Here is a 15,493-nt window from a genome sequence, read left to right as displayed (position 1 = left end):
AACATATCTCTATCTTGTAAGATAAGACTAAAACCAAAAATCCACGTTAATCATGATAGAAGTGAAACATCTGAATGCAGAAGCCTCACAGTTATCACTTAAAAGCTTTAAACCCAACTTCCTCTGATCTATTTGCTATTGTAAAGCAAATATCCAAAGAGCACTGACACTTTAACTCTTGGAAAGCAAATAACACATTTACATCAACCACCCCTCCCGCCCTTCCAACACATGGATATGAGAAAGGTCCCAAGCACTCTGTAGTTCCAACACAGTTCCATGTTCAACATTCCTCAGTCAAATCTCTAAACACCTGAGGTGCCAGTTTATAGTGAACAAAAATTAATGAATAAAAACTCTTCTGAGTTCTTACACTCTGCAAAAGAGATCAGAGAAGGAATTTACACTGGGCTAAATCCAAAGTTTAATCTAGCTTTCTTAGGATGTTCTCACCAAGAATATGTTCTCTGGGACACATTTTTAGAATGAAAAGCTACTTGGTTGAAAACAAACGGCTTTACTTTTTATGATGAAAGAGAAATGATGATTGTTGAGTTACACTGTAATACTCTCTTTATGCTGTGTCTGTAGGCTCGTATCTTTAACGAGACCCCTATAAATCCACGAAGATGTCTGCACATCCTTACCAAAATCCTTTACTTGCTGAACCAGGTAAGTGCTATCATTTCTTCCCAGCCAGAATGAATATTCCCAAGGCTAATATAAGGAAGAAGTTCTTTACTGTGAGGGTGATGAGGCCAGAGAAGTGGTGAATGTTCCATCCTTGGCAGTGTTCAAGGCCAGGTTGCACAGAGCCTTGAGAGACATGTCTAGTGTGAGGTGTCCCTGCCTTTGGCAAGGGGTTGGAACTGGATGAGCTTAAGGTCCTTTCAAAGCCAAGCCATTCTGTGATGCTGTGATTCTAATTTCTGATAGCTTTCAGTGTGAAAGAAGTTTTGTACCTCTTCCTGACAGATTTGGGAGGTAGCTTTTTAAGGAGATCCAGAATGGGGTGTTTATGCTTTAGTATTATGTTCTTCCCTCTGACTTGCTGCTAACTGGAGTGAGATACATATCACTGAAGCTTTTAATACTTTTTCCATGAGTGCCAAGTGAGAGCTGCTGCTTGATCTGTGGCCATCACAGCCCTGTGCAATGAAAGAGACACTTGTGTTTGCCCAGCTAAAGTGGGAATGGCTGAGACGAAGTGAAAACATAGGCCAAGAAGTGATGAGGTAGAAGGGTGTCTTTTTGTCTGGGGCTAAATTAGAAGCATGATAAGAAAGATTTTCTTCAGATGTTTATGTAGATCAGGTTTCGTGTGTGTCAGGTTGTATTTAACATCAAAGTAGGTTGGACCTCTGCTGTTCAGTCTTAATTCAGGCAGCAAGTAGATCCCTTTTAGGTAAGACAAAACCAAGGATGCCAGAAAAGGGAGCACAGGCTACTTAACAAACTGTTCCATTGCTGTACAGCTATGGATGGCATTTGTTGAAACCAAGTAGCTAGTAGTGGTAAATTTGACAGGTACTCCTCAGGAAACACGAGGTGAGGGAGGGATGGTTTCTAACATGAGAAAAAGCCTCAAAGCAAAGATCCTTGGTGTGTGGGTAGGTGTTAAAAATGGAGGCTGGAGGGAAGGAATGCCATGCAGAGGGACCTCGACATGCTTGTGAGGTGGGCTGATGCCAACCTCATGAAGTTTAAGCATGCCAAGTGCAAGGTCCTACAGCTGGGTCAGACCAATCCCAGGCACAGCTACAGGTTGGGCAGAGAAGAGATTCAGAGCAGCCCTGCGGAGAAGGACTTGGGGGTGTTGGTTTCATGTTCTTTTTATGTTGAGTAAACCAGAACTGCACACAGTACTCCAGGTGAGGTCTCACAAGAATGATTTCATTATTTTTGTTGTTTTTTTCCTTCTTTTACCGGTCTTTCTTTTCTCCGTTCCCTTTTCTTCTTGTCAAGGAAAAAAACAGGGAGGAGAAAAGTGCATCCCTGACTGCCCAGTGGCCATGGGCACGATGCTGCCGCTGTCACAAAGCTTCAGTGGTTGCTGTGGAGTTGCCCATGAGGAGCTGGGACCCTTTGGAACTGGTGAGGGCATCGGCGTCTCCGTGGAAACCACGGGGGCATTGTTACGACTCTTATGTGGGGTATTTAAGGCCCTGGCGCACCCTAGAGGTGGCAGTTGCCCTGTGAATCCACAGCAAGTCTGCATCCGAGGACACAGAAGATGCCAGTGGACAAGGGATCGAACGCCCGCTCCCAGCCTGCCGAGGGCAGGCCAGGAGTGCAAAGGAGGCGCCAGGTGAGGGCTGGGGCAGGAGTGAGAGGCCGGTGGTGGGACGGGGCCACATGGAGCTGCCTCGGGGCCGGGGCCGGGCTTGCCGGCACTGCGGGGGCTGCTGTGCCAAGGCAGCCGCCTCCATCACACACCTCTTCCTCCTCCTCCTGCCCGCAGGTGGGCCACAGGCCACAGCCTGAGGAAGGGCGGCGTGGGATCACGGTACCACAGCCGCCCTACCAACGAAGGTATCAGCCCATCGAGACCCAGCAGGAACAGGTAGGGACCCCGAGGGAGACAGGGCCAAACACCTTCCCAACCACGGGCATGCCGGGGCTGCTGTGGGCTGGGGCCATGGCCGGCGGGTGGCCAGCCCTTTCCCCAGCCAGCTCTGGGAGCAGGCAGCAGCCACCTGTGGGCCTGAGCCTTGCCGTGGGGCTGGCAGGGGAGCCCAACTGCATGAGCTCCCAACAGCTGGGATACGGGCGCAAGAGACACTATCACAGAGCCTCTCTCCTCGACTTCTCTTGCAGGTGGGCAGCGTGAGGTGCAGAGCGGTGCTGCCCCGCAGCATGAGGACAGAGGAGCAGACACTTCCTCGGCCAGTGGTGGTGGAAAGGACACCTCGGCCGCCACCTCGGCCAGTGAGAGAAGCCAGCAGGCTGCCTCGCCCGACATGGGCACCCTCTGCCCCTGCAGCCAGATTCACTGACATGGCCATCGGCAGGACAAGCAACAGCCAAAAGCAGCTTTGCACAACCGCTGCCCAGCAGCACCACATCCCCGCACATGGCAGCACTGTTGCGAGGCCACGGAGCTGGCAGCCTGCCCCACACAGGCCCACAGCCTGTGCCACAGCGCAGGGCACAAGAAATGTGAGCGCGGTCCTGCGCAACAACAGCGCTGAGAGCCGGGGACCCTACCAGCAGGCAGTGGCATGCCAGGACCCAGCATACAGCAGGGCTGCAATGACAAGAAGATACACTGTCAGGGCACCTAACGGCAGCAAAGCCACCGCCACTCAGCCTGCTCCTGATCCTAACACCCGTGCGAGCACTGCTGCTTCCCAGAGCAGGAAGACGGGGCGAGAGGGCAGCCTCAATGACAAGTTGCTGGGGCTGCACAAGAAGGTTCTTGCAAAGCCTCTGCCCGCCCTGCGCAGCAACATCGAGGCTTTGCAAAACGCCAGGAGGAGCCGCTTGGCCAGAGCTCCTGAGGAAGAGGAGTACCAGGCACCTCTCGTTCCCATGGCACCAGCACCAGCATCTCGTGGCTTTAGCAGGCAGGCTGCTGCAGCACAAGCCCAGCGCCAGGCACCTGCCATGAACAGCTCAGCAGAAAATGACGCAGATCTGAATTTCCCATCCAGGTGCGTCAAGAAGCTTCCTTTCAGAGCTGGTGTCGAGGTGATAGAGGCACCAGCCTCTCCCGCCATCGGCAGGCAGGCTGCAGCAGGACGAGCACAGGGCCGGGCACCTGCCCCGCACAGCCACAAAGAAAGCAACATGGATATGAAGGTCACACCCAAGAGCATCCTCAGGAAGGTCCATTTCAGAGATGCTGTTGAGGAGGAGGCAGAGACCGCAGCCTCTTGTGGCTTTGACAGTCAAGCTCTGGCAGCAGAAGCACAGTGCAATGCACCTGCCTCCGACAGCATCATAGTAAGAGATGCAAAAGTGCGTGTCACACCCAGTGTCGGTGCAAGCTCCCAGTTCTGGAATATGATCGAGGAGGAGGCAGAGGAAACAGATTCTTCTCACAATGGTGATGAGGAGGCAGCACCGGAGGCAGCACCAGAGGCAGAGAGTCAGGCATCTGTCCTGCTCAGCCCAGATGCCTGTGAGTTGGTTCCACAGGGAGCAGCCCTGCTCAGCACAAGGGAGCCTCTGGTCCAGGCTGTGGCAGTGGATCAGGAAACCAGCCAGCAGCTGCTGGAACCTCAGGGCATGACCCAAATGCTGGATGCGGCAGTGGACAAAGAGGAGAAAGAGTGGGTAGAGGACATTGATAAAGTGCTGTCCCAAGTGGAAGAGATCATCATACGCAACCTCTGGGTCAACCCCTCGGTCCCAGAGCTCTTCCAGGACCCCCAGGCCGATATCCAGGAGGGGTCTGACTTCCCCAGCAGCATGGACATTGAAGTGACAGGGGAGGCAGGTGGAGACCTGCAGAACACGTCTCCTATCCCAGCCGGACCCACAGCCACTGAGTCGACAGCTTCTACATTAGCTGCATCTGCGGAGGAAGAGGAGCACCGCGCACGTCTCACTCCAGTGGCACAGGAGGAGGTGGAACCGGCACCAGTTTCTCCTGCCTGCGTCGAGCAGGAGGCAGCACCACAGGCACAGAGGCAGGTACCTGCCCTGCTCAGCCCTGATGCCTGTGAGGTGGTTGTAGAAGAAATGGCAAGGACCGTCACTGAAGAGGTCCTGATCATGAGCCTGGCCGTTGTCCAGGGAGCCAGCCAGCAGCTGGTGGAGTATCAGGACATGACCCAAATCCTGGGTGTGTCAATGGCAGCACTGACGCCTGCAGCACCTGAGCACGTTGAGTCTGCTGTGGCTTCGGAGCCTCAGGGAGAGGCCAGTGCAGCCGCTGCCTCCCCAACAGTGCCTGAGGATGAAGTGGCTGCTTTCTTGACTGAGATCCCTGCAACAGAGCCTGGAACATCCCACATTCCTCCAGGAGCAGATGATAGTGGAGATGCAGCAGCTTCTCCCTTGTGTCGGGACTCTCGGCGCCAGGTGAGTGAGGCGCGTGTGGTTGGCACCGGGGATCCCAAGGCCTTGGACGGCAGCTCCCAGGTTTTGTGACAGGGCTATTTCTGGTGCTGCCTGTGTCATCCCACTGACATTGCCCCCATCCCCTGCCTGTGCTCTTGCTACCCTGCAGGGTAGGCTCAGACGCTTTGTGAGGAAACACCTGGGCAAGGCTGTGACTGTCATCCAGGGAACAAGGCAGCAGCAGGTGAAAGAGCCAGACGTGGCACAAAGCTTGGATGTGGAGTCACCGTCAACGTCGCCTGCTGTAGTTCAGGACAGCGAGAACCAGCCAGGTACTTGCCCGAGTTGGGTGGCACCCAGGCCAGACCGGCAGCAGTGTTTGCGTGAGTTCGGGTGTGTCCCAGCCTCCCCTCCATGGGCCGAAGGCTGCGTGGAGACCTCCTAGCAGACCTTCCAGTATCTGAAGGAGGCCAATGAGGATGCTGTTAAGGAGAAGTTCTTTACTGTAAGGGTGGTGAGGCACTGGAACGGGTTGCCAAAGGAAGTCCCTTGCCTACAGCTCTTCTTCCTCCACAGGCATTGCCACTCTTCCAGACCAAGGAGCGGCCCCACGGCGACGACTCTCCCGCTTCAGGAGAGTGCTGAGGGCTCTGCGCAAGGCTTTCACTTGCTCATGCCTCACCCCACGTGTGGAGGAGTAGCGCCCTGCTGCCAGCGCCAGGCCCAAGGGAGCTGTGCTGAGGATGTCATGCTGCAGCCTGCACTTGTTGTGGCTGCTTTCTTGGGCCAATAAATAATAACTCGTTTCCCCCCCCCACTGCTCGTCTCTGCCTGTATGTTGGTTAGAGCATGTTTGTGTAATTCACGGACCTCTATATTTAATTAACGTAAAACAACTGACTTCAATCTAAGCGGCTACCTATCTGTTGCAATTAGTTCTAGTTTACACACAGTATGCTAGAGATTGGAAGAGACCTCAAAAGATCATCTCGTCCAGTCCCGCTTCCGGAGCGGGAACACCTACATAATGTTACACAGGAATGTGTCCAGGCGGGTTTTGAATGTCTCCAAAGATGGAGACTCCACAACCTCCCTGGGCAGCCTGTTCCAATGGCAAGCATAAATAAACACTTCCTACAAGTTTTGAAGTTAAATAAAAGTTCAAATATTCAACTTTAAATTTTGAGCAAGCTTTTAAATAGAACACCCTCTTCCCCACTTCTATACAAAGATAAAGCAGTGGTGTACAAAGCACACAAGTTAAATTGTGTTTGATAACTGGGGAATAGCCTTACTGTCAGTTATCAAACAAATCAGGAGAATAAACATATCTCTATCTTGTAAGATAAGACTAAAACCAAAAATCCACGTTAATCATGATAGAAGTGAAACATCTGAATGCAGAAGCCTCACAGTTATCACTTAAAAGCTTTAAACCCAACTTCCTCTGATCTATTTGCTATTGTAAAGCAAATATCCAAAGAGCACTGACACTTTAACTCTTGGAAAGCAAATAACACATTTACATCAACCACCCCTCCCGCCCTTCCAACACATGGATATGAGAAAGGTCCCAAGCACTCTGTAGTTCCAACACAGTTCCATGTTCAACATTCCTCAGTCAAATCTCTAAACACCTGAGGTGCCAGTTTATAGTGAACAAAAATTAATGAATAAAAACTCTTCTGAGTTCTTACACTCTGCAAAAGAGATCAGAGAAGGAATTTACACTGGGCTAAATCCAAAGTTTAATCTAGCTTTCTTAGGATGTTCTCACCAAGAATATGTTCTCTGGGACACATTTTTAGAATGAAAAGCTACTTGGTTGAAAACAAACGGCTTTACTTTTTATGATGAAAGAGAAATGATGATTGTTGAGTTACACTGTAATACTCTCTTTATGCTGTGTCTGTAGGCTCGTATCTTTAACGAGACCCCTATAAATCCACGAAGATGTCTGCACATCCTTACCAAAATCCTTTACTTGCTGAACCAGGTAAGTGCTATCATTTCTTCCCAGCCAGAATGAATATTCCCAAGGCTAATATAAGGAAGAAGTTCTTTACTGTGAGGGTGATGAGGCCAGAGAAGTGGTGAATGTTCCATCCTTGGCAGTGTTCAAGGCCAGGTTGCACAGAGCCTTGAGAGACATGTCTAGTGTGAGGTGTCCCTGCCTTTGGCAAGGGGTTGGAACTGGATGAGCTTAAGGTCCTTTCAAAGCCAAGCCATTCTGTGATGCTGTGATTCTAATTTCTGATAGCTTTCAGTGTGAAAGAAGTTTTGTACCTCTTCCTGACAGATTTGGGAGGTAGCTTTTTAAGGAGATCCAGAATGGGGTGTTTATGCTTTAGTATTATGTTCTTCCCTCTGACTTGCTGCTAACTGGAGTGAGATACATATCACTGAAGCATTTAATACTTTTTCCATGAGTGCCAAGTGAGAGCTGCTGCTTGATCTGTGGCCATCACAGCCCTGTGCAATGAAAGAGACACTTGTGTTTGCCCAGCTAAAGTGGGAATGGCTGAGACGAAGTGAAAACATAGGCCAAGAAGTGATGAGGTAGAAGGGTGTCTTTTTGTCTGGGGCTAAATTAGAAGCATGATAAGAAAGATTTTCTTCAGATGTTTATGTAGATCAGGTTTCGTGTGTGTCAGGTTGTATTTAACATCAAAGTAGGTTGGACCTCTGCTGTTCAGTCTTAATTCAGGCAGCAAGTAGATCCCTTTTAGGTAAGACAAAACCAAGGATGCCAGAAAAGGGAGCACAGGCTACTTAACAAACTGTTCCATTGCTGTACAGCTATGGATGGCATTTGTTGAAACCAAGTAGCTAGTAGTGGTAAATTTGACAGGTACTCCTCAGGAAACACGAGGTGAGGGAGGGATGGTTTCTAACATGAGAAAAAGCCTCAAAGCAAAGATCCTTGGTGTGTGGGTAGGTGTTAAAAATGGAGGCTGGAGGGAAGGAATGCCATGCAGAGGGACCTCGACATGCTTGTGAGGTGGGCTGATGCCAACCTCATGAAGTTTAAGCATGCCAAGTGCAAGGTCCTACAGCTGGGTCAGACCAATCCCAGGCACAGCTACAGGTTGGGCAGAGAAGAGATTCAGAGCAGCCCTGCGGAGAAGGACTTGGGGGTGTTGGTTTCATGTTCTTTTTATGTTGAGTAAACCAGAACTGCACACAGTACTCCAGGTGAGGTCTCACAAGAATGATTTCATTATTTTTGTTGTTTTTTTCCTTCTTTTACCGGTCTTTCTTTTCTCCATTCCCTTTTCTTCTTGTCAAGGAAAAAAACAGGGAGGAGAAAAGTGCATCCCTGACTGCCCAGTGGCCATGGGCACGATGCTGCCGCTGTCACAAAGCTTCAGTGGTTGCTGTGGAGTTGCCCATGAGGAGCTGGGACCCTTTGGAACTGGTGAGGGCATCGGCGTCTCCGTGGAAACCACGGGGGCATTGTTACGACTCTTATGTGGGGTATTTAAGGCCCTGGCGCACCCTAGAGGTGGCAGTTGCCCTGTGAATCCACAGCAAGTCTGCATCCGAGGACACAGAAGATGCCAGTGGACAAGGGATCGAACGCCCGCTCCCAGCCTGCCGAGGGCAGGCCAGGAGTGCAAAGGAGGCGCCAGGTGAGGGCTGGGGCAGGAGTGAGAGGCCGGTGGTGGGACGGGGCCACATGGAGCTGCCTCGGGGCCGGGGCCGGGCTTGCCGGCACTGCGGGGGCTGCTGTGCCAAGGCAGCCGCCTCCATCACACACCTCTTCCTCCTCCTCCTGCCTGCAGGTGGGCCACAGGCCACAGCCTGAGGAAGGGCGGCGTGGGATCACGGTACCACAGCTGCCCTACCAACGAAGGTATCAGCCCATCGAGACCCAGCAGGAACAGGTAGGGACCCCGAGGGAGACAGGGCCAAACACCTTCCCAACCACGGGCATGCCGGGGCTGCTGTGGGCTGGGGCCATGGCCGGCGGGTGGCCAGCCCTTTCCCCAGCCAGCTCTGGGAGCAGGCAGCAGCCACCTGTGGGCCTGAGCCTTGCCGTGGGGCTGGCAGGGGAGCCCAACTGCATGAGCTCCCAACAGCTGGGATACGGGCGCAAGAGACACTATCACAGAGCCTCTCTCCTCGACTTCTCTTGCAGGTGGGCAGCGTGAGGTGCAGAGCGGTGCTGCCCCGCAGCATGAGGACAGAGGAGCAGACACTTCCTCGGCCAGTGGTGGTGGAAAGGACACCTCGGCCGCCACCTCGGCCAGTGAGAGAAGCCAGCAGGCTGCCTCGCCCGACATGGGCACCCTCTGCCCCTGCAGCCAGATTCACTGACATGGCCATCGGCAGGACAAGCAACAGCCAAAAGCAGCTTTGCACAACCGCTGCCCAGCAGCACCACATCCCCGCACATGGCAGCACTGTTGCGAGGCCACGGAGCTGGCAGCCTGCCCCACACAGGCCCACAGCCTGTGCCACAGCGCAGGGCACAAGAAATGTGAGCGCGGTCCTGCGCAACAACAGCGCTGAGAGCCGGGGACCCTACCAGCAGGCAGTGGCATGCCAGGACCCAGCATACAGCAGGGCTGCAATGACAAGAAGATACACTGTCAGGGCACCTAACGGCAGCAAAGCCACCGCCACTCAGCCTGCTCCTGATCCTAACACCCGTGCGAGCACTGCTGCTTCCCAGAGCAGGAAGACGGGGCGAGAGGGCAGCCTCAATGACAAGTTGCTGGGGCCGCACAAGAAGGTTCTTGCAAAGCCTCTGCCCGCCCTGCGCAGCAACATCGAGGCTTTGCAACACGCCAGGAGGAGCCGCTTGGCCAGAGCTCCTGAGGAAGAGGAGTACCAGGCACCTCTCGTTCCCATGGCACCAGCACCAGCATCTCGTGGCTTTAGCAGGCAGGCTGCTGCAGCACAAGCCCAGCGCCAGGCACCTGCCATGAACAGCTCAGCAGAAAATGACGCAGATCTGAATTTCCCATCCAGGTGCGTCAAGAAGCTTCCTTTCAGAGCTGGTGTCGAGGTGATAGAGGCACCAGCCTCTCCCGCCATCGGCAGGCAGGCTGCAGCAGGACGAGCACAGGGCCGGGCACCTGCCCCGCACAGCCACAAAGAAAGCAACATGGATATGAAGGTCACACCCAAGAGCATCCTCAGGAAGGTCCATTTCAGAGATGCTGTTGAGGAGGAGGCAGAGACCGCAGCCTCTTGTGGCTTTGACAGTCAAGCTCTGGCAGCAGAAGCACAGTGCAATGCACCTGCCTCCGACAGCATCATAGTAAGAGATGCAAAAGTGCGTGTCACACCCAGTGTCGGTGCAAGCTCCCAGTTCTGGAATATGATCGAGGAGGAGGCAGAGGAAACAGATTCTTCTCACAATGGTGATGAGGAGGCAGCACCGGAGGCAGCACCAGAGGCAGAGAGTCAGGCATCTGTCCTGCTCAGCCCAGATGCCTGTGAGTTGGTTCCACAGGGAGCAGCCCTGCTCAGCACAAGGGAGCCTCTGGTCCAGGCTGTGGCAGTGGATCAGGAAACCAGCCAGCAGCTGCTGGAACCTCAGGGCATGACCCAAATGCTGGATGCGGCAGTGGACAAAGAGGAGAAAGAGTGGGTAGAGGACATTGATAAAGTGCTGTCCCAAGTGGAAGAGATCATCATACGCAACCTCTGGGTCAACCCCTCGGTCCCAGAGCTCTTCCAGGACCCCCAGGCCGATATCCAGGAGGGGTCTGACTTCCCCAGCAGCATGGACATTGAAGTGACAGGGGAGGCAGGTGGAGACCTGCAGAACACGTCTCCTATCCCAGCCGGACCCACAGCCACTGAGTCGACAGCTTCTACATTAGCTGCATCTGCGGAGGAAGAGGAGCACCGCGCACGTCTCACTCCAGTGGCACAGGAGGAGGTGGAACCGGCACCAGTTTCTCCTGCCTGCGTCGAGCAGGAGGCAGCACCACAGGCACAGAGGCAGGTACCTGCCCTGCTCAGCCCTGATGCCTGTGAGGTGGTTGTAGAAGAAACGGCCAGGACCATCTCTGAAGAGGTCCTGATCATGAGCCTGGCCGTTGTCCAGGGAGCCAGCCAGCAGCTGGCGGAACATCGGGACATGTCCCAAAACTCAGATGAGGCAATGGCACTAATGGCATCTGTGTGGACTGGGGACACTGAGTCTCCTGTGTGTGGAGACCATCAAGGAGAGGCTGAAACAGCCATTGTCTTGCCAGAAACACAGAGAGAGGAAGTGGCAGCTTCATGGCCTGAGATGCCTGTGCCAGAGGCTGGAGCATGCCACTCTGCCCCAGAAGCAGCCAACGAAGGAGAAGCAGGAGCTTCTGCCTTTGATCGTGAATCTGGGCACCCGGTGAGCGAGGCACATATGGCTGGCACCGGAGATACTGTGGAGATTCAAGCAGGAGTCTCGCATGGGCTACCTGTGGCAGAGAGATTCCTGCTGCTCCCTATGCCAGAGCCTCTGGAGGAGCCGGAGAGGAGCAGCATGGCCCACACCAGTCACAGGCTCGACATGCAAAGGAGAGCCAGCCTGCCTTGGCTGCTGGGCAGCTCTGTGGAAAGGGAGCTCCAGCAGCAGGAGGGCCAGAGGCCTCGTTTCGCCTTGCGGCGGGGACGGATGCCCAGTCACAGGCAGGTGAGTGCCAAGGACAGGATGGGACAGGACAGCGGGATGAGCCTTCCTCTGCCTGTGGCCAGCCACTGCTCCCTCAACTCATTTTCTGCATCCCTGTTGTGTGTTTACAGGAAGCGCCAGGGACCTTGGGCGAGGAAGCTGACGATGAGGAGTTGGACGGAAAGGAAGAAGAGGAATGGGAAGAGGCCATGGACAAAGAGCTTTCTGAAGTGGAAGAGATCACCATACGCAACCTCTGGGTCAACCTCTCAGTCCCAGACCACTTCCAGGACACCCATGCAGATCCCCAGGAGGGATCCAGCTGCCCCACCAGCATGGGCATGGACGCAACAGGAGAGGGAACCAGCCAACAGCTGGTGGAGTATCAGGACATGACCCAAATCCTGAGTGTGTCAATGGCAGCACTGACGCCTGCAGCACCTGAGCACGTTGAGTCTGCTGTGGCTTCGGAGCCTCAGGGAGAGGCCAGTGCAGCCGCTGCCTCCCCAACAGTGCCTGAGGATGAAGTGGCTGCTTTCTTGACTGAGATCCCTGCAACAGAGCCTGGAACATCCCACATTCCTCCAGGAGCAGATGATAGTGGAGATGCAGCAGCTTCTCCCTTGTGTCGGGACTCTCGGCGCCAGGTGAGTGAGGCGCGTGTGGTTGGCACCGGGGATCCCAAGGCCTTGGACGGCAGCTCCCAGGTTTTGTGACAGGGCTATTTCTGGTGCTGCCTGTGTCATCCCACTGACATTGCCCCCATCCCCTGCCTGTGCTCTTGCTACCCTGCAGGGTAGGCTCAGACGCTTTGTGAGGAAACACCTGGGCAAGGCTGTGACTGTCATCCAGGGAACAAGGCAGCAGCAGGTGAAAGAGCCAGACGTGGCACAAAGCTTGGATGTGGAGTCACCGTCAACGTCGCCTGCTGTAGTTCAGGACAGCGAGAACCAGCCAGGTACTTGCCCGAGTTGGGTGGCACCCAGGCCAGACCGGCAGCAGTGTTTGCGTGAGTTCGGGTGTGTCCCAGCCTCCCCTCCATGGGCCGAAGGCTGCGTGGAGACCTCCTAGCAGACCTTCCAGTATCTGAAGGAGGCCAATGAGGATGCTGTTAAGGAGAAGTTCTTTACTGTAAGGGTGGTGAGGCACTGGAACGGGTTGCCAAAGGAAGTCCCTTGCCTACAGCTCTTCTTCCTCCACAGGCATTGCCACTCTTCCAGACCAAGGAGCGGCCCCACGGCGACGACTCTCCCGCTTCAGGAGAGTGCTGAGGGCTCTGCGCAAGGCTTTCACTTGCTCATGCCTCACCCCACGTGTGGAGGAGTAGCGCCCTGCTGCCAGCGCCAGGCCCAAGGCAGCTGTGCTGAGGATGTCATGCTGCAGCCTGCACTTGTTGTGGCTGCTTTCTTGGGCCAATAAATAATAACTCGTTTCCCCCCCCACTGCTCGTCTCTGCCTGTATGTTGGTTAGAGCATGTTTGTGTAATTCACGGACCTCTATATTTAATTAACGTAAAACAACTGACTTCAATCTAAGCGGCTACCTATCTGTTGCAATTAGTTCTAGTTTACACACAGTATGCTAGAGATTGGAAGAGACCTCAAAAGATCATCTCGTCCAGTCCCGCTTCCGGAGCGGGAACACCTACATAATGTTACACAGGAATGTGTCCAGGCGGGTTTTGAATGTCTCCAAAGATGGAGACTCCACAACCTCCCTGGGCAGCCTGTTCCAATGGCAAGCATAAATAAACACTTCCTACAAGTTTTGAAGTTAAATAAAAGTTCAAATATTCAACTTTAAATTTTGAGCAAGCTTTTAAATAGAACACCCTCTTCCCCACTTCTATACAAAGATAAAGCAGTGGTGTACAAAGCACACAAGTTAAATTGTGTTTGATAACTGGGGAATAGCCTTACTGTCAGTTATCAAACAAATCAGGAGAATAAACATATCTCTATCTTGTAAGATAAGACTAAAACCAAAAATCCACGTTAATCATGATAGAAGTGAAACATCTGAATGCAGAAGCCTCACAGTTATCACTTAAAAGCTTTAAACCCAACTTCCTCTGATCTATTTGCTATTGTAAAGCAAATATCCAAAGAGCACTGACACTTTAACTCTTGGAAAGCAAATAACACATTTACATCAACCACCCCTCCCGCCCTTCCAACACATGGATATGAGAAAGGTCCCAAGCACTCTGTAGTTCCAACACAGTTCCATGTTCAACATTCCTCAGGCAAATCTCTAAACACCTGAGGTGCCAGTTTATAGTGAACAAAAATTAATGAATAAAAACTCTTCTGAGTTCTTACACTCTGCAAAAGAGATCAGAGAAGGAATTTACACTGGGCTAAATCCAAAGTTTAATCTAGCTTTCTTAGGATGTTCTCACCAAGAATATGTTCTCTGGGACACATTTTTAGAATGAAAAGCTACTTGGTTGAAAACAAACGGCTTTACTTTTTATGATGAAAGAGAAATGATGATTGTTGAGTTACACTGTAATACTCTCTTTATGCTGTGTCTGTAGGCTCGTATCTTTAACGAGACCCCTATAAATCCACGAAGATGTCTGCACATCCTTACCAAAATCCTTTACTTGCTGAACCAGGTAAGTGTTATCATTTCTTCCCAGCCAGAATGAATATTCCCAAGGCTAATATAAGGAAGAAGTTCTTTACTGTGAGGGTGATGAGGCCAGAGAAGTGGTGAATGTTCCATCCTTGGCAGTGTTCAAGGCCAGGTTGCACAGAGCCTTGAGAGACATGTCTAGTGTGAGGTGTCCCTGCCTTTGGCAAGGGGTTGGAACTGGATGAGCTTAAGGTCCTTTCAAAGCCAAGCCATTCTGTGATGCTGTGATTCTAATTTCTGATAGCTTTCAGTGTGAAAGAAGTTTTGTACCTCTTCCTGACAGATTTGGGAGGTAGCTTTTTAAGGAGATCCAGAATGGGGTGTTTATGCTTTAGTATTATGTTCTTCCCTCTGACTTGCTGCTAACTGGAGTGAGATACATATCACTGAAGCATTTAATACTTTTTCCATGAGTGCCAAGTGAGAGCTGCTGCTTGATCTGTGGCCATCACAGCCCTGTGCAATGAAAGAGACACTTGTGTTTGCCCAGCTAAAGTGGGAATGGCTGAGACGAAGTGAAAACATAGGCCAAGAAGTGATGAGGTAGAAGGGTGTCTTTTTGTCTGGGGCTAAATTAGAAGCATGATAAGAAAGATTTTCTTCAGATGTTTATGTAGATCAGGTTTCGTGTGTGTCAGGTTGTATTTAACATCAAAGTAGGTTGGACCTCTGCTGTTCAGTCTTAATTCAGGCAGCAAGTAGATCCCTTTTAGGTAAGACAAAACCAAGGATGCCAGAAAAGGGAGCACAGGCTACTTAACAAACTGTTCCATTGCTGTACAGCTATGGATGGCATTTGTTGAAACCAAGTAGCTAGTAGTGGTAAATTTGACAGGTACTCCTCAGGAAACACGAGGTGAGGGAGGGATGGTTTCTAACATGAGAAAAAGCCTCAAAGCAAAGATCCTTGGTGTGTGGGTAGGTGTTAAAAATGGAGGCTGGAGGGAAGGAATGCCATGCAGAGGGACCTCGACATGCTTGTGAGGTGGGCTGATGCCAACCTCATGAAGTTTAAGCATGCCAAGTGCAAGGTCCTACAGCTGGGTCAGACCAATCCCAGGCACAGCTACAGGTTGGGCAGAGAAGAGATTCAGAGCAGCCCTGCGGAGAAGGACTTGGGGGTGTTGGTTTCATGTTCTTTTTATGTTGAGTAAACCAGAACTGCACACAGTACTCCAGGTGAGGTCTCACAAGAATGATTTCATTATTTTTGTTGTTTTTTTCCTTCT

The 15,493-nt window shown here is 52.2% G+C and overlaps 2 protein-coding genes across 2 annotated transcripts in view; one reads left to right on the top strand and one right to left on the bottom strand.

The window, feature by feature from the left end:
* Positions 1 to 15,493, bottom strand: part of LOC133276778 (coatomer subunit gamma-2-like) — a 194,373-nt gene that overhangs the window by 112,939 nt on the left and 65,941 nt on the right. The window lies entirely within an intron of this gene.
* LOC133276733 (uncharacterized) overlaps positions 1 to 15,493 on the top strand; it is a 106,883-nt gene that overhangs the window by 34,161 nt on the left and 57,229 nt on the right. The window contains exons 3-4 of the mRNA XM_061467871.1: positions 11,013 to 11,648; positions 11,759 to 12,031. Of these exons, the coding sequence (XP_061323855.1) occupies positions 11,013 to 11,648; positions 11,759 to 12,031 (909 nt within the window). The remainder of the gene's footprint in view (positions 1 to 11,012; positions 11,649 to 11,758; positions 12,032 to 15,493) is intronic.

Source organism: Pezoporus flaviventris, unplaced genomic scaffold, assembly GCF_033815535.1.
Source record: "Pezoporus flaviventris isolate CSIRO_AGI_PZ_B2104156 unplaced genomic scaffold, CSIRO_AGI_Pfla_v1 ptg000046l, whole genome shotgun sequence".
NCBI lineage: Eukaryota > Metazoa > Chordata > Aves > Psittaciformes > Psittacidae > Pezoporus > Pezoporus flaviventris.
This window is presented reverse-complemented; position numbering and strand designations above follow the sequence as displayed.